The 21,423-nt window shown below is 45.1% G+C and overlaps 1 protein-coding gene across 2 annotated transcripts; it reads left to right on the top strand.

Moving 5' to 3' along the window:
* Window positions 1-63: 63 nt before the first annotated feature.
* On the top strand, window positions 64-18,032 carry LOC307124296 (piggyBac transposable element-derived protein 4-like). Of its 2 annotated transcripts, none has more exons than XM_079813363.1 (4): window positions 64-166; window positions 607-802; window positions 13,403-14,638; window positions 17,095-18,032. In XM_079813363.1, the coding sequence occupies exons 2-4, from the start codon at window positions 648-650 to the stop codon at window positions 17,588-17,590; spliced, it is 1,887 nt and encodes a 628-aa protein (XP_079669489.1). In that variant the 5' UTR covers window positions 64-166; window positions 607-647; the 3' UTR covers window positions 17,591-18,032. The 2 variants fall into 2 exon arrangements, with proteins under 2 accessions (XP_079669489.1, XP_079669490.1); XM_079813364.1 differs by having other exon boundaries at window positions 103-166; window positions 604-802.
* Window positions 18,033-21,423: the final 3,391 nt, after the last annotated feature.

Raw genomic sequence — 21,423 nt, 5'->3', positions numbered from 1 at the left:
TCTACACTCCGGAGCAGAAGGTGGCGGTAAGGCACCAATAACCTGGTTGCCGCCGTAAAACTAGAAGAAGAAGAACCGATTCGCGGGAAATCAAACACGCAACTTCCTGGGACTCTCGCATGGAGAACAACACCGTTGTTGCTGACATCAGGCTTACGCGAGTTGTGTGAGTTTTACGATTAATCTTTGGAACGGCTGTGTATTGTTTTGTATGTTTGTTTGTTTGGGTTTTTTGGGTCAGATTGCATACTAGGTTTTATGGTAAAGTACTACACTTTACTGTACGCGCGCATCTCGTTCGTTAACCTAAACCAGCAACACTAGCATGACACTTGGAGGCGTACTGCCACCGTTCTTAAAGGGATAGTTCACCCAAAAATGAAACTGATATGATACGAGTTTAAATTATTGTCTGTAGTCAATAATGGCACTCATGCGGTGCATAGACATTGGCTTGCTATTTGATTTGAGTGCTGGAAGGTTGGATATTTTAAACAATATTGGATTCAAAATAACATGATATGAAAACGAGATTGCAATGTCTTGTGGTTTGTTTACATTAATGTTACCTAGCACGTTACACTGACCACTGATTTTTTTCAGCAGCGAACATCCGCAAAGATTGATCTTCAGGACTCTCCTCCACGATGGATCCAGAGAAAAGTACTGAGAATGGTGTGGAGGACAGGACAGGCAGTAATGATGAAGATACTGCTATTTGTGACCAGGAAAGTGTCGCCAGCAGTGTGGACAGCATAGCAGAGGACATGTTTATAGATGGCCTTGACTCTGTTCTAGATCTGTGAGTTTTTCTAATAATTTTCTTTAAAATATTTTGTGATTATTTATGATGCGAGTTAAATACGGTTCTTGATGCATAGGGCATCCCTTACAAAATGTAACATTGCTTTGCAATAGTATCATAAACTGTAATAAGTGGGATATTAGATAAATGGTAAATAATACAATTTCTATACTCCATAAAAGCCATAATCACAGCTATATAGCTATAGACTATATTTTCTTATAAAACACCAGCAACACCAACATGACACTTCTGCCACAGTTCTAAAGGGATAGTTCACTCAAAAATTAAACCTAGCCCATGATTTACTCGCCCTCAAGTCATCCTAGGATTAGATGTACATGACATTCTTCTTTCAGACAAACACAATCAGAGTTACATTAAACAAAGTCCTGGCTCTTCCAAGTTTTATAATGGCAGCGTTGACTTGGTTTGTTTTTTAAATCCATAAAAGTGCATCTATCCATCATATAACTGCTCCAAATGGCTCTGGTAGGTTAATAAAGGCTTTTTATTTAAAACTTTATAGACTAATATAATTAGCTTCCTGCGGTCAGTGGTACGCAAGTCGACTTACGGCGAAAGAGTAACCCTCGACCCTTGAACCCTTGGCGCATGCGTATTGACGAAAGCAGAAGCACAGAGGATAGAGCAAAACAAATCACTGGTCAGGAATTAGAAGTCTTAAACGATAATTTTTAAAGAGAACTGGTGGAGAATTTTGATATAAGAGGGGCTTGAGTTTGTTGCCCAGCCCTATCCGCAAGAGTATGGAGTCAAAATAATGCCACATAGCAGGGCTCGACATTAACGCTTGTCCGGGACAAGTAGATTTTTTGAAGGGGCAAGTGAAAAATAATTTTACTTGCCTGAAGGACAAGTATCCTGGTTAAAACGTCAAAACAAAAAATAACTAGGGAATCACCAAAATGCAATAATGATTCTGCATTCAGTTAGTGTGAGTGGGGATCGATAGTGGATAATATAAAATGAACTGACAAGATTGTCCTGTTGAGGCTCGCGCAGCCTCTCGAGGAGAAAATCGAAAACAAATGAGCGGCGCTCATACAAAGAAACTCAGTTAACATACACGATTAAAAGTTTTTATATTTATAACACATGATACAGTTAAGCAACATCACACAAACAAGAGTGTTGTTTTCCTGAATACCATCACGACTGAAAATTACCCTGATTTCATATGCCAGTTCCATAAACAATTAATTAACATGAAGTCACTTACATTTTAGATGCAATATGGACTGTTTTTGTTCTATTTCAGCAGTGAAAATTAGTTCCAAACTAAGATTACAACAGAAACGTAACGCATCTCACAGCAACAGTGTGTTACTGAACGATTCAGCGTTTTCAATGAATCGATAGAATCAAAGATTCAATGAACTATTCGTAAACGACCGCTTAATTCTTGAATGAATCAGCCCTTTGAACGAATCGACTCAATGATTCACTCATTCAGACGGTCACATGCTGCCACCTACAGGTGGTTTAGTTTCATCTTTCCATCTTTTTTAGTTTCGTAAATTTCTTATTTGTATATTCAAAAATATTTAAAATAATCTGATAACATTATTTAATGCAGTTGTAATTTTTCATTGTAAATAATTTCATTTCATTGGTAACAGCCTATAGTGTCTTTTTCTAATTTAATTTATTGATCAAATTTAAAAATAAAAAATGAAAGCTGAAGCATAACCTATATTTAATAAGATTATGGAAAAATGCCCTTTATAAAAAGGTAAAAATATCGCATATGCATATTTAAATATGTCAAAGCTGATTGAACTCAGGTGAGAATATTGCTTCAGAATAGATTATATTTACAAAAAAAAAAAAAAGATTTTCCGGACAAGCTAATTTTTAACCGGACAAGTGAATGACAAATTTACTTGTCCGAAGGACAAGCATGTGAACAGGCTTAATGTCGAGCCCTGCATAGATTTGTAAAAGAATAAAGTATTGCAAAAGGAAAATAAAATGGTTTAATTTGCAACTATCCTTTTATTCTGCGTTTCAGTCAAGTGTGAGTTAGCGATACTGTTTCCCCTTTGCGCTTCACTTTTCTGTGCGTTTCACTTCATGGCACCGTTGACATGAGGGGGTGGAGTCTAGAAACTGGGGCGTGTTCAGCAGACATGGTCACGCCTCCCTCTGAGTGACATCATCTGCTCAATATTTGCCAAGATGGGTACTAGGGATGGAACGATTACCGGTTTCACGATAAACCACGATAAAATGTACTGACGGTTAGTAATATCGTTTAAAAATTAATTATCATTAAAACCGCGCATGATTATCACGATTTTGAAAGTGGAAATCCTGTCCAGTCAGCGTCAGTCTGGTGCAGGTGCAGCGCGCAACGTTGTTTTCTGAATGAGAAGAAATGGCAGAAGGCAGTGACAGCACTCGGGGATTGTTTAGCCTTCTAAAAGGACCAAATCTAAGGTGTGGTCATATTTTGACTTTTACAGGGAAACATAATCGAAGATGGTCAGTCACCCTGTCTGCAGAACATGCAAGAAGAAAGTCGCTTGTCTGGCCATCACCACACCAAGCTCAATTTAAGATTGAACATTGGTTTGGGGAGTCTGCTATGTATTTTCTACTGCACAAGAGGCGTGATAAACAAGCATAATTCAAATTACTCTGTATGTAATTGGATAGTTTCCAAGTTTCCTATTCTAATAATCAGAGGCGTTCAGATTAGCCAGAGTTTTGTTCAGAGCGCGCGCTCACTCACTGAAAACGTGCGATGTACGCAGGAGATTCATTCATCATACAGTGGTTGACTGTTTTTGTTCTATTTCAGCAGCGAAAATAGTTTTAAACAAACACAGCAGAACCACAGTCATCAGAACCATCTGATAGGACTGGCATAAAGTTTCCTTTATGTTCGAGATTCGCGGATTTAGTTAGACAAAAGTTACATACAACATTGGTATACACGTGTCTAACTTCAATAGCATTTGAAGAGCATTTGACTTGCAGTCATAAAACCTATGTGTCAGGTATGATGCACACCTTTTGGATTTTTTATATTTAATAAAATAAACTGTCAAATCATATGAAAATATGGATATGCATTATTTCACTAGGATACTGTTTGGGCTCATAGACAAAATATGTTTTTCTAATACGAGAGGTTCTCTCGTATTGCGTAAGTTTCCTTACGCATCGGGAAAGTATTCTTTCTTCGAGATTTCTGAAAAACGCAAAATTATCCTTAATTTTGTAACATTGTCAACGCAGTGCGGCAGCCTGGCAGACCATAGCAGGCTATTCCAGCGTGCTATTGGCTGCTCTGCTGGCAACTGCAGCAGCCTATCGGTGAGCCCGCGTGACGTGGCGACCAATGAGCAAGCAGAGGACAGCGCCTGAAGAAGCCGGCAGCATCGCACCACCTTCAGCTATCCGTGCCTGCTCTGCTATCCGGCAGCCCATATCCTTTTACGCTCAAGTGTTGTCGCCGCTGCGTCACACTTTTCTCAAAAAGAGCCGAGCGTTTGTTACATAATGTCTCGTTCCACCTGCGGCTCGTGTCACGCGCAGCTCAGTTCCGGGGACCGCCATGTGATCTGCGCTCTCTGCCTGGGCCGTGATCATGCCGCCGCCGCACTACTCGCCGGCGGATGCCCGGAGTGCGAGGAACTGATGATGTCGACCCTGCGGGCTCGACTCGATCAGTTCGATGACGACATCCCTCCAGTCCCTGCTAAGCCGCGCAGAAAGAAGCGCCGCTCGTAGCGGACTCCGGAGTTCGCAGAGAGAAGCTCGCCAGAACCCTTCCCGCCGGCTTCACTCTCGCCTTCCCCGCCCCCACCCCAGGCCGCCATTTCTGTTGCCGCCTCCGGGGATGAGGCGGATGCGGCCGCGGAACGCGCCGACAGCTGCTCCATCATGGCTTCCGACAGCGAGGACTGGTCTTCCGCGACCTCTTCAGTCCGGGCCTCCGGACGCTCTCGAGCGGGTGAGGACGCGGAACTGTTGCGCCTTCTCACCCGGGCTGTCGAGCAGCTAGGCCTCGAATGGGCCCCGCCCAAGGTGGTAGCACCGAATCGACTTGACGGATGCTTCCTAAATAGTCGCCTCCGTGCGCCAACCTCCAGGACTGCACCTTTTCTGCCAGAGCTTCACGAGGAGCTTGCGAAGTCCTGGAACGCGCCATTCTCCGCGAGGGTCTCGTCTCAGGCTTCTTCGGCGCTCTCACAAGTTGACGGCGCGGCTGAGAAAGGCTACAATGCTATCCCTCCGGTGGAAGAGGCGGTCGCAGCGCACCTTTGCCCGCCTTCTGGTTGGCGCTCAAAGGCTGCCCTCCCGTCTAAGGCCTGCAGAGTGACGTCATCGCTGATCGGCAGCGCTTTCGCTGCCTCCGGTCAAGCGGCATCTGCTCTGCACTCTATGGCCGTGCTGCAAATCCTCCAAGCTAATCTCCTCCGCGACCTGGACGAGAAAAGCTATGACACTGAGTTGGTCACGGATTTGCGAAGCGCGACGGATCTCGCCCTTCGCGCTACCAAGACCGCAGCACAGGCCCTCGGACGCTCTATGGCCTCCCTCACGGTAGCTGAGCGCCACCTCTGGCTCACGCTCGCGGATATGCGAGAAACAGAGCGCGCAGCCTTTCTAAACGCCCCGCTCTCCCCGTCTGGGCTCTTCGGACCAGCGGTCAAGGGGATCGTCGATCGTTTCTCTGAAGTGCAGAAGACGACTCAGGCCGTGAACCTCTTCCTGCCTCGACGCCCCGGCGCTAGCAATAGCTCCGTTGCTCGCCGTCCTTGTGACCAACCAGCACCGAGCTCTGCGCAGCGCCCAGCGCGGCCCCCTTCGTCTCAGCGAAGACCGAGCGGCTGCCCCAGATCGCGCTCTTCCAGCCGTGGTAAGCCGCCTCCCCCTCGGGGCCCCCCGGCCTAGGATCGCGCTGAAGTCCGAGCCTCCAAAGTCCTCCTAGCCAGAGGCGAGAAACGACGGTTAAGTCCTGCCGCGGCCGGACCACCGTCAAAACTCTCTTTCCTGTCAGCCCCCACCACTATGGCTGCTGCAGATGGATTTCACACAGCCAACGAGCCGGCAAAACTGCCCTCTCGCCTGTCAATAACCGCCGTTTTTACGGCGAACCAGAGAAATCACAAAAGTTGCATTATTTCTGGTTGCACGGCTCTCGCCGTAGGTGTTTCAAATGCAGTAAATGTGCCCACTTTTCTGTGTTCACCCCTGCACACAAGCACTATAAGCCCCGTGTCTCTCACTCACATAAAGCGGCCACCGGCCGCTCGAGTGCTAGAGTTAGGTCACGTGTCCGCTTGTTTGCGTCCACGCCTAACCACCACACGCGCTGTCACACAGCCACTCTTAACCGGTCATGTTCCACGCGTAAGAGTTGTGCCCGCTCAAACGCGCTCACACATTTTCGCACTGCGCCCGCCCCTCCTATACAGGCCGTCAAACCCGCGAAGCGCGGCGTTTCGAGCCCGGAGGCCGTTCTATCCCGTGTGGCACACGCGAGAGCGTGGGAAGCCATTCCAGGTGTATCAGAATGGGTGCTGAAAACAGTGAAGCACGGCTACACTCTGCAGTTCGCTCGCCGCCCTCCGCGCTTCTGTGCGCATACGGAGACGAGAGTGAGCGAGGAAGTAGCACATCTACTTCGAGCAGAGATAGCCACGCTGCTGTGCAAAGGGGCTATAGAACCGGTTCCCCATTCTATGAGCGAGTCAGGCTTTTACAGCCGGTATTTTCTCGTGCCAAAAAGGGATGGGTCGCTCAGACCGATTCTGGATCTGAGGCGTCTGAACAAAGCTCTTATGAGAAGATCGTTCAAGATGCTCACGACCAAGCAGATCCTCGCGCATATTCGCCCGAGAGACTGGCTAATCTCCCTAGATTTGAAAGATGCATATTTTCAAATCAAGATAACGCCGCGTCACAGGCCATTCTTACGATTCGCCTTCGACGGCCAGGCTTATCAATACACCGTCCTTCCGTTCGGCCTGTCACTAGCACCCCGTACATTTACGAAGTGCATGGACGCGGCCCTCGCTCCCCTGAGAAGTCGAGGGATGCGAGTATTGAACTATCTGGACGATTGGCTCATCCTGGCACAGTCAGAGGCCGAGCTCCTCGCCCACAGGGCAATGCTGCTCAGCCATCTGGACAGCCTGGGGCTCACGGTCAATTGGACCAAGAGCTCATTAGTGCCCACGCAATCAACCTCATTTCTGGGTTTGAATCTGGACACTGTGGCAATGTCAGCCCGCCTGTCACCCCAACGCGCGCGCCAAGTTCGGCGCATGGCTGCGTACTTCCGGCTGGGCAAAATCGCACCTCTCAAGCTCTTTCAGAGGATGCTGGGACGTATGGCCTCAGCTGCAGCTGTGCTCCAGCTGGGTTTAATGCGCATGCGCCCGCTGCAATGCTGGTTAAACGCCCGAGTGCCTCACAGAGCCTGGGCGTCCGGAGGCTTCAGGATCAGAGTGACTCAGGGCTGCGTTTCAGCCCTAGAGCCCTGGTTAGTAGCCGACTGGTACCAGCGGGGAGTGACGATGGGAGCCATCTCACACCGCAAGGTCATCTCGACGGACGCCTCCACCTCGGGTTGGGGCGCTGTTTTCGAGGGCAGATCGGCCTCGGGCCTCTGGTCGAGCGGAGAAAAGCTCCAAACACACGTTTGGAGATGATAGCGGTAGAGAACGCGCTCAAGCAGTTTCTCCCGCTTATACGAGGACACCACGTGTTGGTCCGGTCGGACAATACCACAGTGGTGTCCTACGTGAACCGGCAGGGCGGTGTCAGGTCCAGGTGTCTGGGCAATCTGACAGAACGCCTGCTCGTGTGGGCACGTATCGGGCCACCTCAATGTGGGCCCGGACAAGCTGTCCAGGGGCCTCATTCTCCCAGGAGAATGGTCCCTGCACCCTCAGACAGTCCAGCTGGTATGGCGCCTATTCGGTAGAGCGGAGCTCGACCTCTTTGCAACAAAAGAGAACGCCCGCTGCCCGACATTTCTGTCCAAAAGCGAGGATGCGCTGTCCCAACCTTGGCCCAGCCTCCCGCTGTATGCTTTCCCGCCGATTTCCCTATTGCCCCAGGTCATAGCGAAAATCAGGGAGACGCGCCGCCCAGTGCTCCTTATAGCGCCGCGCAGGGAGAACCAGATTTGGTACCCAGAGCTGGTGAAGCTGTCGCACTCACCCCCCTGGCCAGTTCCGCTGAGAGCAGACCTCCTCTCTCAAGCAGGAGGGTCAGTTTGGCATCCCCATTCAGAGCGATGGTCTCTGCATGTATGGGTGACCAACGGATACCCGTTGACCTGCCCGAAGGGGTTATGAACACGATTTCACACTCTAGAGCCCCCTCGACGAGGCGGTTATATAGTTTTAAGTGGTTGGTGTTCACTGAGTGGTGTGTTTCCAAGGGATTGGACCCACAGCAATGTGGGGTCCAGCGGGTGCTCTCCTTCCTCCAGGAGCTTTTGGAACTGGGCAGGTCCCCTTCCACGCTCAAGGTGTATGTGGCGGCTATAGCAGCGTTCGCTCAGACGACGCTAGGTAGCACGCTAGGAAGGAACGAGCTCATCATCCGTTTCCTCAGAGGAGCCAGACGGATGAATCCCCCGCGGCCCCCATCGGTTCCTATATGGGATCTGGCCTTGGTCCTAGAGGCCCTGAAGGCTCATTCCTTTGAACCGTTTGAGACTGTGGAACCAAGGTTCCTTTCGCTAAAAACCGCGTTCCTGATAGCTCTGGCTTCAGTAAAACGCGTGGGGGATCTACGCGCGCTCTCAGTGAGCCCGACGTGTATGGAGTTCGGCCCGAATGACTCCAAGGTCATTCTTAGGCCGAGGCATGGTTATGTCCCCAAAGCGATAGGCACTCCCTTCAGGGCGCAGATTGTCTCCCTCTCGGCTCTGCCAGAATCCGATGAGGGGGACGGTGGCAATGTCCTCTGCCCTGTCAGGGCATTGAGGGTTTATGTCACACGCTCCGCCGCCTTCAGGCGTTCTGAGCAGCTATTTGTTTCGTTTGGTGGGCGCACTAAAGGTCTCGCCTCCTCGAAACAGACCCTGTCCAGGTGGATAGTGGACGCGATTGCAACAGCATACGCTTCCAAACACCTGCAGTGCCCGCTAGGTGTCAGAGCACACTCCACTAGAGGCATGGCCTCTTCGTGGGCTTGGGCCAGAGGGATTTCCATCCACGATATCTGTATGGCGGCAGGCTGGGCCTCCCCGTCTACGTTCGTGAGATTTTACAATCTGGAAGTTCCTGCCTTACAGGCGAAAGTGTTATCAGTTTAATAGGGCTGTTGGTTCTGCCCAGTGATTCTGCGCAGACATAGCTCACATACTGGTAGTAAGTTCGGTACTAGGCTTATGTGAATTTGAAGGAGACCGGCGGTGCCGTTCCCTCATTTACGAGACAAGCTGTTATGAGTTTGAAGGTGACCGGCGGTGCCGTTACCTCACTCATATAACAAGATATTGTGAATTTGAAGGCGATCGGTGTTGCCGTTCCCTCATTCATGAGACAAGGTGTGGCGAATTTGAAGGAGACCGGCAGGTGCCGTTCCCTCATTCATGGGACAGGGTGTTGTAACCACCCGTTGTAACCACCCGTCAGTTCGAATGAAGTGTCGGTATATGTGGTGGCCCGTTTTCCTTACCGGCCACCCTGCCCGAGCAGTGTTATGGTCCCCGGTTCCCTGGGATACATATGCTGTACGCGAGGCGCGCACGGCGTTGACAATGTGTTCCCGATGCGTAAGGAAACTTACACAATACGAGAGAACCTCTCGTAAGAGAACGATACTCGGTTATTTAACGTAACCTCGGTTCTCTCTAGAAGAGGGAACGAGTATTGCGTTCCTTGCCGTGCGCCCCGCGGGCTTTTACGCTTTAGAACTACGAAAACCGAATACGCAGCCCGTGAGCCCCGCTTATATACACGTGGCCACGCCCCACCTGTAGGCAAATGAAGCCAGGTCATTGGTCGCCACGTCACGCGGGCTCATCGATAGGCTGCTGTAGTTGCCGGCAGAGCAGCCAATAGCACGCTGGAATAGCCTGCTATGGTCTGCCAGGCTGCCGCACTGCGTTGACAATGTTACAAAATTAAGGATAATTTTGGGTTTTTCAGAAATCTCGAAGAAAGAATACTTTCCCGATGCGTAAGGAAACTTACGCAATACTCGTTCCCTCTTCTAGAGAGAACCGAGGTTACGTTAAGTAACCGAGTATCGATTTAAATGCATCATTGCTGATAGAACACTGTTGAGAATATTGCTTGAGAATAGATTTACAGAGATAATATTAGAGATTATATTTACACCAAATTATTATTATTTATGCGTTGCTATTGATGACGGTCATTATAAGGATGGAAATCCCACAGAATATAATCTAGCTTAAAGTGCTTAGAGCTGCTTGATTTATTTGTTGTTTGTTGATTTTCAAATATAAAACTTGTTGAAATGTTTTAAGTGTGTGCATCTGTTCTTTTTGAACAATTTCATCTCATTTGATCAAAACCGTGATAATATTGATAACCATGATAATTTGGGTCACTATAAACGTGATGTGAAATTTCCATACCAATTCATCCCTGATGGGTATTTTGACATTACTGTGTGTGTATTGGACCGTTTGTGTATGTTAATAAGCCGAGAGGCGGCTGTGTGCAGAAGACCGTCTCTCAGAGAGCTCGCAAGTACTTTTATAGTTTAAAATCGCTTGAATTTATAAATTGGCATGATATAAAACGATGTGCGTTGAAGTCTTGTATTGCACCGTGCTTCTCACTTGCAGAGCAAAAGCAATGTGGGTACCATGAAGCCATTTGCGCTTTTTGAGAGAGACATGGTACCGCTGAATCACTAACACTGTTTGAGAAATTACATCTCACAGAAAGTTTTTAAATGACTGATTTGATTACTGAGTTACTCTGATAATCTGTTTGGCTTCAACCTACATGCTATAGATCTCTTCATTGTTTGTAAACATCGTTGGGTGTACGCGCAGCATGGGGTCAGAAAAACAACGCAATCTACTGTTGTCAAAGTGAAAGCGCTAATGTAAAGAGAGTCTAGCATGCCACAGGTCACAATTATTGCCAGATATCAAACTTCACCTAACTATTAAATCAGTCAACAGTTTACAGAAAACGTTTTGTTTATTTACCATGGTTTAACTCTACCGTTGTTGTCACAATGTTGGCGCTAGCCTGCGGCTAACTACTACCACTTTTTGTATCACTTTACTCTTTTTACCTTGGCTTAGTCACTGAATTTCAGAGCACCAGGTAATGGGCCAGTGGCTTAGGTTCGCTACAGAGGGCAAGTATTTATAAAGCACACATAAAACACAGACAATGACTAGAAACGTACCAATTTGTTTGTGCAAAATTAAATGAGTATGCAAAAGCATCGTTAACCAAAAGCATCGTTAGCCATCTATGGGGGCAAGTTCTGTCGTCATCAACATTCAACGAGTCGGTGTTTCCCGAAACCATAGCTTGAATGAACATTCGCAAACAGCATCGCAAAATAGTGGTAGGAACGACAGCCCTCGACCTGTGATTAGAAGCAGTGTTTCTTGTTTGCATGACATGTGGACTTAATAAATCCTTACCTTGTGCAAAATAAGCAAGCTTACATTCAGTATGATCATATATTTTTATTTCGAATGTCATTTGTCTTTCAGTCTGTCAAGAGATTTAAAGCACCTTTTTTGAACAGTGCGCATGTACGTACATGCCCTAGTAAGAACAAGCTTATGATTGAATCTGGAAATAAAGCAAAATAACGAGAAAAAAGAGAATTACTCCTCAGATACCATGACCATAATTTATAGCAAAAAATCTAGCATGAATTCGATCTCAAACTCATTGATTAAAAGCAGTTATTACTCCACCACCTGCGTGACATCATTAACACACCGCACTCCCTTTAACAGCTTGCAGCCACAGATGTCGTCAAAAAAACATTTTGACGGACGGTCCTACAGGAATCCTGAAAAACCTGACTCCACAACTGGTGTGATTTTCACAGTTCACGACACAAACAGGCATTTTTTTTCTTGACTAGAAATTCTCTGGTTAACACACAAGTCAATGGGTGGAATGAACTTTCTGACCCCGAAATGTGTTACAGGTACCGGCTGGTACCACATAAACAGCTTATATGCTCTATCTGGAAACAGGAGAAATAAGTGAGACAGGGCAAACTCAGCATCTGTTTTTCATCTCGCTCAGCAGAAAGAGGGCAGAGAGGATTTATTAGACATTCACCATTTAAATCCTCCTCTGATACAAACACTCAATGTTCACTATGAAACAAACATAACTTCAAAATAAAATACAAGTTGTCCCTTTTTTTCCCCAGGTTTCAGCAAATACTGAATTATACATTTTGGGTAATTACATAAATCAAAATGACAATAACCAATTGTCATAACCAATGTTACTCTGTAAGTTGTCTCTTTCCAACTCAAAATATAACATGGCTTAATTTAACAATTACATATAGTTCTCAAATGCATTTTCCATTTCCAGCTAAAGTCATTTCTTTTCCTCTTCCCCAAAGTGCATGAGCTGACAGAATTTTAACTTATTTTTAACCACTTTGTAAAATACATCACATTTGTATTTAACCTTACTTTTTAACCATTATGCAAACTCAGTTTTTAATATTCGCTGATAACATTTTACATCAACATCATACATTTCAAACGTATCGAGACTTTACAAGAATGTTCAAGGAGCTAAAAATAAAACTCTCTCTGACGTGACTTTGGCAGCAACAGGTGGCGTTAACCGGCGCGAAAATGCGGCTACTGCCATATTTACATATATGTCCACATATCCATAAAACAGCCTTATTAGCGGACATTTAAACATTCAGTGACATGTCAGCATATTCCACTTCAGGTATTTAGCTTAATTTACTATCCCACCAACCTGGAAACAGGAGAAATAAGTGAGACAGGGCAAACTCAGCATCTGTTTTTCATCTCGCTCAGCAGAAAGAGGGCAACCGCAAAGCGGACCAAACTGACGTAACGCTCCCCTGAAGCACCATAAGCGCTACTCTACCCCCTGCTGGCGAACTCCACAATTTCTCCTGCCCTATATATAAAATAATTTTGTGAAAGAATGGTGGTGGAAACAGGTTCATTACCCCTGACCAATTATTTAAAATATTAATTATAAAATTACAGAAAACTATCACAAATGTGATAACACTTTAGTGGGCATCACAAATGCACACTGCGAATTTTCCTGTGACATCCCCCGTGAAGGGGTCTATAGTGCACGGTACTGTAGAAAGACAAGTACCGCCAGGATTTTAAAATGTTGATACCGACTTGGTACCGAAGTATCATTTCTCATGACATCCCTAGTTTGAAGTGAACTGCTGTATTTTTGCTTATTTCTATAAGTGGCACCTGATGTCAGAGAGTGAATTTGCATGTTCAGCCTGTTTTCCATTTTTAAATGCATAGGTCTAAGCAGATAAATCAAATGCAAAAATCAATGTGTTAGTGGAGTTTCTAATCCTGTTAAATTTTTCTCTTGTGTCATGCAATAGGCCTTCACCTGGCATTTACCCACCAGAGGAGGACTGTGATTCAGAGACCAGCCTACAGCAGAGAAAGAGATCCCGTCTGTCTTCTCCATCTTCTACTGCTGATGGAGGTGGCAGGGAGAGCAAGAATGATGGTTTCTCTGGTGTATCAACAGAAAGGTGGCACAGCTCAGAAGAAGCGGATGTTGAACCACTTAAACTGGACTTCTCTCCTGTCCAAGAACCTGGGCCACAAATTTTACCAAATCATTACAGTCCTCTCAAGTTTTTTCAACTGTTTTTTCCAAAGAAAATGTTGCAATCTATTGTAGGGCACACAAATGTCTATGGAGCCAAGTGCAAAGATGTGGGTGATCAGTGGCTCTATGTTACTCTGAAAGACTTGAAGTTGTACATAGCACTGGTAATTTACACCGGTCTCGTGAAGTGCTCTCTGCTGACAGAATATTGGAGGGAATCACAGTACTTCAGTCCATCCTTTCCTGCAAAAGTCATGTCTTATCAAAAATTTGTGACAATCGCAAACAGTCTTCATTTCACTAATACCAATGAAGATGAGGAAAATGACTCGAAGAAGGGAACAGCAGCCTATGAACGGTTAGGTAAAATTTTACCTGTATATCAACTCATTAGGGAGGCTTGCAAGTCTTACTTTCATCCCTTTCAGAACATCACCATTGATGAAAGAATAGTGGCAGCACAGCCTAGGACTGGACTCGAACGACGCATTGAAAACAAATCTACAGATAGAGGGTACAAACTCTTTGCACTGTCAGACTGCACCTGTGGCTATACGTGGGACTTCTTTATTTACGAGGGGAAGTCATGTACGTCACAGAGCGAGGGCTTGAGTTATGAGTCCGTTATGGCTTTGGTGGATGAAAATATGTTGGGCTCTGGGTACAAGCTGTTTGTGGACAAATTTTACACCAGTCCCAGACTCTTCAGGGACCTCCTGTGTAAAAAGATATGGGCTTGTGGCCCTGTTTTGCCGACCAGGAAAGGTTTTCCAAAAAACTCTATGAACAGACTGTCAAGGAACGCTCCCCGCGGCACTATGCGTTGGATTAGGGATGAAGAGTTGCTGTTTGTTGAGTGGAAAGACTCACAGGAAGTGCAGATGTGCTCCACCTTCCATAAAGCCAATGATGGTGATACTGTGCAGAGGAAGGTGAAGGGTGATCCACATCGGACCCTTGTGGAGGTCCCCGTTCCAGCTGTGGTGATGGACTACAGCAGGTTAGTAGAATTGCAGTGAGGTTACCTTGCCTATTTCTTAAAGGTGCAGTGTGTAATATTTATGAGGATCTATTGACAGAAATGCAATATAATATACATAACTGTTTTTCAGTGGTGTATAAAGACCTTACATAAAGAACCGTTATGTTTTTATTACCTTGGAATGAGCCATTTCTATTTACATACACCGCGGATCCCCTTACAGTGAATTTGCCATTTTGCGCCGCCATGTTTCTACAGTAGCCCTAAACAGACAAACTGATCTACAGAGAGCTAGCTGCTCTCTGCTTTCTCAGACAACGACATCTTTGTCCTGTGTTGGCTACCGTAGCTTCTCTGTGCTTTGAAAGGGAGGGTTGGGGGGTTGGCGGTTGCAATTCACAACCTCACTGCTAGAATATACACATTGGGGTTCATAAAGGCCTTCTGAAGCGAATCAATGCGTTGGTGTAAGAAAAATATCCATATTTAAAACTTTATAAAGTAAAGTTCCAACCGATCGCCTTCCGTGGAAAAGTGTTGAAAGTGCCATCTCGCAGTTCAAGACGTCTGACGAGCGTAACTGGTCGCGTAAGCCTTTTGAACTGCAGAGGCACTTTAAATACTTTTTCCATAAATTGAATATGGTAGGCGATCGGCCGAAAAATGTACATTATAAAGTTTTAAATACGGATATTTTTCTTACACAAACACATCAATTTGCTTCAGAAGGCCTTTATTAACACCCCAGAACCATGTGGAGCACGTTATTTGATAGGACAGATGCATATTTTGATGGACTTCAAAAACAGAGCAACAATTACTGCTATTATAAAGCTTAGATTAGACAGGACTATTTTAATATAACTCCAATTTTATTCATCTGAAAGAAGAATGTCATCTACACCTAGGATGACTTGAGGGTGAGTAAATCATGGACTAATTTTTATTTTTAGGTGAACTAACCCTTTTAGGTTTAGTTTGAGCAAACCCTGAGTTTTTTTTTAGATGGAATGGTTTTTAGCGTTGTTCATCACATGGTAAAATTGTCCTACAGAGCTAAACTGCTCCGGAGCAGGTTGGAGATCACAAAAAAACCCCTGGACTAATCAGCTGTGAGTGAAGTGACACATCAAACACAATAAAGCCACTACCCCTGTATCTCTTGCTCCGAATAAGCAGTTCAGAGTGAAAGCATTTTAGATTAATTTGCCTGGCTTTTGCAGCTATTTATTATATTTATACCATGTTCTGTCTGAATACTCAATTCTGATTGGCTGGAAGGTGTACAGGTCAGTTAAATCGCCGTTGTATATTAATGCACTGTTTTCATTGAAGCACACAGTCTCTCTCTCACACACACACACACACACACACAGAGAGTGGAGACCATGCTGCTCACGCACAGAAACAGTCGGGCTTCGCATCGGGTGGTTCTTTGCCTCTGCGTTGTGCATTAAAGTCGTTTAATGCTAGCTAAATTAGCCGTGGATTATTCCTTATTTTATATATTATATCTTTAATCCACAGATAGTCGATTTATTTTGGAGATTCATATTCAACTTTTAATTTAAATTAATATAAATACATAAAGCTTTTAAATATATATCTATATATATATATCACATATCACAGCAAATTATTAGTATTGTTATACTTTATTCTCAAATTGTTAATGTTAACAACATCAGCATTGCGTGACTACGTGTATTTAGTGTGTATTAGCGTTACCTGTAGATTTCTTGCTTTCGACTACGGGTGAATCTCCAGTTGTCACTTATGATTGTCGTTTCGACCTTTCTGGATTACAATCCGCCATCAAAATAAATTTAATTATTCCAGCTGCTGTGAGAAACGGCTATAAATAATCCACCACCTGCAGCATCCTCACATGCGATTTAGCCTACTAGCCGGATTATTACAGACGTGACAGACAAATGGCACCATGCTCGAATTTCCCATAGAAATCCACCAGTACAATTATAACACATTATTAAAAGCTTACCGTTGTGAATGGGGCTAAGGTAAGGAGATGGTTTTGACCACTGGCTGGTTATGTACTTGCTCAAATTGATTTGATCATTTTTAACTACAGCTTTAAATGATATTTCTCTTACTGATATATTAATCTTCAGTAGAAAAGTGAATTGTGCTGACTCCCTAATGAGACTAATCAAACTGATGAATATTTAGTATGATTGGTTGTTAGGTGCAGATGTCTCGCTTTCAGGTGCTTCAGAGTTAATTATAAACTTTGGATCAAACCCTGAGTTAAAACAGAACGTTTATAGTGACCGTTGTGAACCTGATCTTAACCGGATTGAGTTTGTTGGGGTTTGCCAACTTTAAACCTACTCTGAGTGTGTTCAACTAGCTTTGTGTGAGGCCATTTGTGTCATTTTATTTTAGTTGTGCATTTATTCACAGGAATGTTTACATTTTGAGTTTAAAATGGTTGCTTTTTTCTTTCCAACCAGGAACGTGGGGACAGTAGATCCATCCAATTTCATTACTGGACATTACAGAGTGCTACATAAACCGAAAAAGTGGTATCAGTGTGTTTTTTATCACCTTTTGGACATCGCCGTAGAGAATGCGTTCATTTTGCATGAACTGGTGGCAAAGAGAAAAAAACAAAAAGCTCTGACACGGAAGGGATTCGTCGAGAAGCTCATTTTAGAGCTTACAGAAATGGATGACGAGAACATGTCTGGCTCTGCACCGGTTGACTCCACTCATCCTCCAGCTTCCTCCTCTTCTTCTTCTTCTACTCCTTGCTCAGCTTCTCGTGAACCATCAGTTACTGAAGGATCCCACAAACCCAAGTACTTAATGTCGGACAGTACTGTTGGTAGACGTAACTGCAGGCTCTGCCACCAGAAAACTCCAATCATATGTGTGACTTGCGAAGTGCCCTTGTGCTTTCAGCCCAAGCGTGACTGTTATAATAGCTGGCATGAACAAATTGATTGATTCATAACTGTTTCATTTAAATGGATGTAAATGTTAGTTTCTCCTACTTTTATTTCATGAAACTTACTTGAATATTTAAATAAAACTCATTTCTTTTTAAAAATAAAATATGTAAATATGGGTAGTATTTTATCTACTTTTACAGGGAGTGCTGCAAACTCGTCATCATTAGCGACATAAATGGAATAATCCATACAGGACTTAAATGTGTTGTGGTATGTCAGTTGACACTTCTATTCAAATTTTGAAGTTTCAAAAACAGTAATATTGCTCAGTATTTTTTTGTTGATAAGGGTTGTGCTACTTTTACGTTTTTCAAAAGAATTAAGAAAGATTAAAATAACAGCATTTACTTGTATCTTTTGTAACATTATAAAGGTCTTTACTATCACCTTTGATCAATTATAATGCATCTTTGCTAAATAAAAGTATTTATTTCTTTAAAATGTTTCTTTTTATGCTGAATCTAATATTGTAGCCTATGCATTAACATTGTGTGACTCATATCAATAGGTTACTGTCGTATAGGGGTTTGATGGTAATGAGATGCCTCATAGATGTCATCAATTTTTTTTGCTGTGGTGAAAGTTACATGCGTGGCGTGGGTTCAGAGAGGTGTCCACTCTTTGCAGAGAAAAGAGCTTTCCCTGCAGAGAGAGGGTATCTCTCTGTAAAGAATTAATTTGATTTGTTTGATTTAATGTGTTTTTTTGGTGTGTTTTGTTTTTTGGAAAACACTGGGGATGAAGCCTTTTTCACAGGCTGAGGGGAACACTGTATGTGCGGTATGGTGACTGCTTTTGCACTTTTCCTCACAACAGACCGCCTGACCAAGGGGGGGGAACACACATCATCCACTAAACACATGGGCTGGGCACCCTCCAGAAGAGACCCTCCGTCTTTTGGACAGGGGTTCTGGGGCAGGAAGAGAGTCCAAAGAGCTTGTCGATCAAGAACGTGGACCCCAAGCCCCCATTGGCCAAACATCAGGCCGGCTGCTTGTGTTTGAGCTCGGGGGTTTTCCCCCAGCTGCAGGAGAAGGTTTCCTCCAGGGCTTGTGGGTTGCTGCTGTGGTGGGGGCTTGTTGCGGGGCCTTTCTTTGCTTTGATGAAAGTTATGTCCCGGGGCCGGGGGATTAGGCAAATGCGCAGGGCGTGGGGCTGCCTTCCTAAAGGCCCGGGTATACTTCACTTACCGCGCCCGGACGCGTCACGCACGCAGCCCTGTCCGCGCGTCTTTCAAAGTATGCTACACAACGGATGCACGCGGATGATCGCGTTCGACACATGCGCAGTAAAAAAGTGTCTATGCTCTACCAGACATCGGAGGGCAGCACTGAGTCCTGTCATCAACGGGACATTCGCTGGGCATGATCGGAGAAGAACTGTAGTGCATCCACCATTGCAACATAGTTTGGAAGAAACACTGAAGAATCAAAAATTCTCTCTTTTTTTTCAAGCGTGTTTTTGCACACTCTTCTTCGACGGCTGAACACTGTGCTCAATACTATGCGTATTGCCACCTAGTGGACTCTTCTGTACTGCTGGCGCATGCGCTGTTGCACGCGGACCGTCCGCGCGGTCTGAAAATGTGGGCTGCGCGTGGACGGGGTGTTACGAGAATTACGTCATGCGGGCGGTGCACGAACACGGACGGCCGAAGTATACCCGGGCCTTAAGAAGACACAACTTGAAGGCCTCGTCCTCCTTCTTGTCGTTGCATCAGTGCGACGGCGGGGCCAAAGAGAGCCCAGCCAGGCTCTACCGGGGCGCCTGCGACCCGTCTTTTCTCGTTATCCAGGAGGCCCAACAGGTTGAGCCAGAGCAAGCACTCATGGACGGCCTGACGAGCACTACGGAGAACCAGGTCGTTAACCGTAATGATCTCCTTCCATAATGCAGGCGAGGGAGATCCCTTGTCCAGCTGTTGGCCCAGGTCGTCCAGAATTTCCCGCCGGTAAGCGTAGGGGAGGGAGGAGACATTCAGGGCCCTAACAGCCAAGGCTGAGGATTTATACACGGCCTGGTGCACCGAGGCAGAAAAAAAACGGTCCATCTTGTTTGGAAGGACCGGCTTAGGGGATGCAAGCAGCCCTCCCTGGACTGGGTTGAGGTGCCTGGCGATCGAGGGCTCAATGGCAGGAGGTTCACCCATGCCGAGAGCCGCCACATCCTTAACCTCACACGTTCTCGCGGGTCGCTCCAGTAGTTCCTCATGTGCTTCGCGCACGCTGGAAGAAATGGTAATAGTTGTTTCCTCGGGCTGGGGGGAGCTCCCAGCACTTTCCCGTCATAAACATCCCTCTCCTGGTCGGTGGCGCTCTGTGGAGCCGGCCACTCGATATTGAGACGAGCGGCCGCTCGCTCACACATCCAGGAGGATGGATTGAGGCAAGGCCGCGGGGGCGCCAGCCTGGGGAATACCAGAGGGTGGGATGGCCTCCTCGTCCTCTGAGACTCCAAGAAGGCTTTTACAATCCTGTCAGGGGTCTCTCCCCACCCACCACCAGTGTGCAGCACCCACCTGGATGATGCAACAGCCATAGATGGAGGGGGGAGAGGAATAAATCAATGGATAGGGTTTTATTAGGAGGCCATGATTGATAAGGGCCAATTGAGAGGATTTAGCCAGGGTACCTACTCTTTTTACGAGAATTGCCATGGGATTCTTAATGACCACAGACAGTCAGGTCCTTTAAAATCTCATCTGAAGGACAACTGAATTTTTACAATATAGTGTCCCCATCACTACACTGGGGCATTAGGACCCACACAGACCACCGGGTGGGCACCCACGGCTGGCTCATAACACCTCTTCCAGCAGCTACCTAGTTTTCCCAGGTCTCCCATCCAGGTGCAGATCAGGCTCAACCCTGCTTAACTTCAATGGGCAACCAGTCTTGGGCTACAGGATATGACTGAAATGAAAAATTTTTAATAAAATGATTGTCATCAAAACGAAGAATGACAACATGCAGAGTCTAATGTGCATCTTTGTGAGAGAAGAGACCGCATGTGCTTGATCTTTATTTAGTTTGAAGACCAAATGGTTTAAATAACATTCTTTTGTTCATTGTAAAAACAAGAAAGCCCAAACAGTAGCCAGCGCATCAATATAAATATTTATTTTAACAATAATCATAATTACAAATGTTTAATGTAAAAAAAACATGAGTTGGCTACATTCTGACCATTACATTAAAAGTAAAATGAAGTAAAATAACAACCTACCATTGTAAAAACAGTGATTCTTAACACTATGGTGTATGGAATGCCACGACTGCCAAAATAAAAAATCATAATAAATACATAAATAAATATACAAAGAAATGTAAAAAAGCAAAAAATAAATAATATATATACATAGAAAAGCAAAAAAACACTTCCATATTTATGTAAATATTTATTTTTCCCCATTTATTAATTTCTACATTTATTCATGTTTACATGTATTCATTTCTACATTTATGCATTTTTACATTTATTAGTCTGTAAGGTAATGAGGAGGGCGTGGTTTACCTCAGACATAGCAATCAAGCTCAGTAGGCAAGGGCGAATCGTTGAGGCCACAGTGACACCTTGTGGCTGAAATACAATAAGTATATACAGCCTACTGACCTTGATACTGTCTGTGATGAATGACTTGGATAGGTATATGGTCAACATATATCACGGGTTAAGTCATATCACCCTAACTGTACTGTGTGACATCGATAGGCTACTCTTTATTCCGGACATGGCCGTAGAACATTGTCTGGTCTGGATTTGTCAAATGTCCTGGGCTAACAAACATGAACAGCATCTTTGATAACAGGGACTCTGAAATGGAAGAGT

Source organism: Gobio gobio, assembly GCF_949357685.1.
Source record: "Gobio gobio genome assembly, chromosome: 3".
NCBI lineage: Eukaryota > Metazoa > Chordata > Actinopteri > Cypriniformes > Gobionidae > Gobio > Gobio gobio.
The sequence above is the reverse complement of the archived record's forward strand: the minus strand, read 5'-3'. Positions and strand labels throughout refer to the sequence as shown.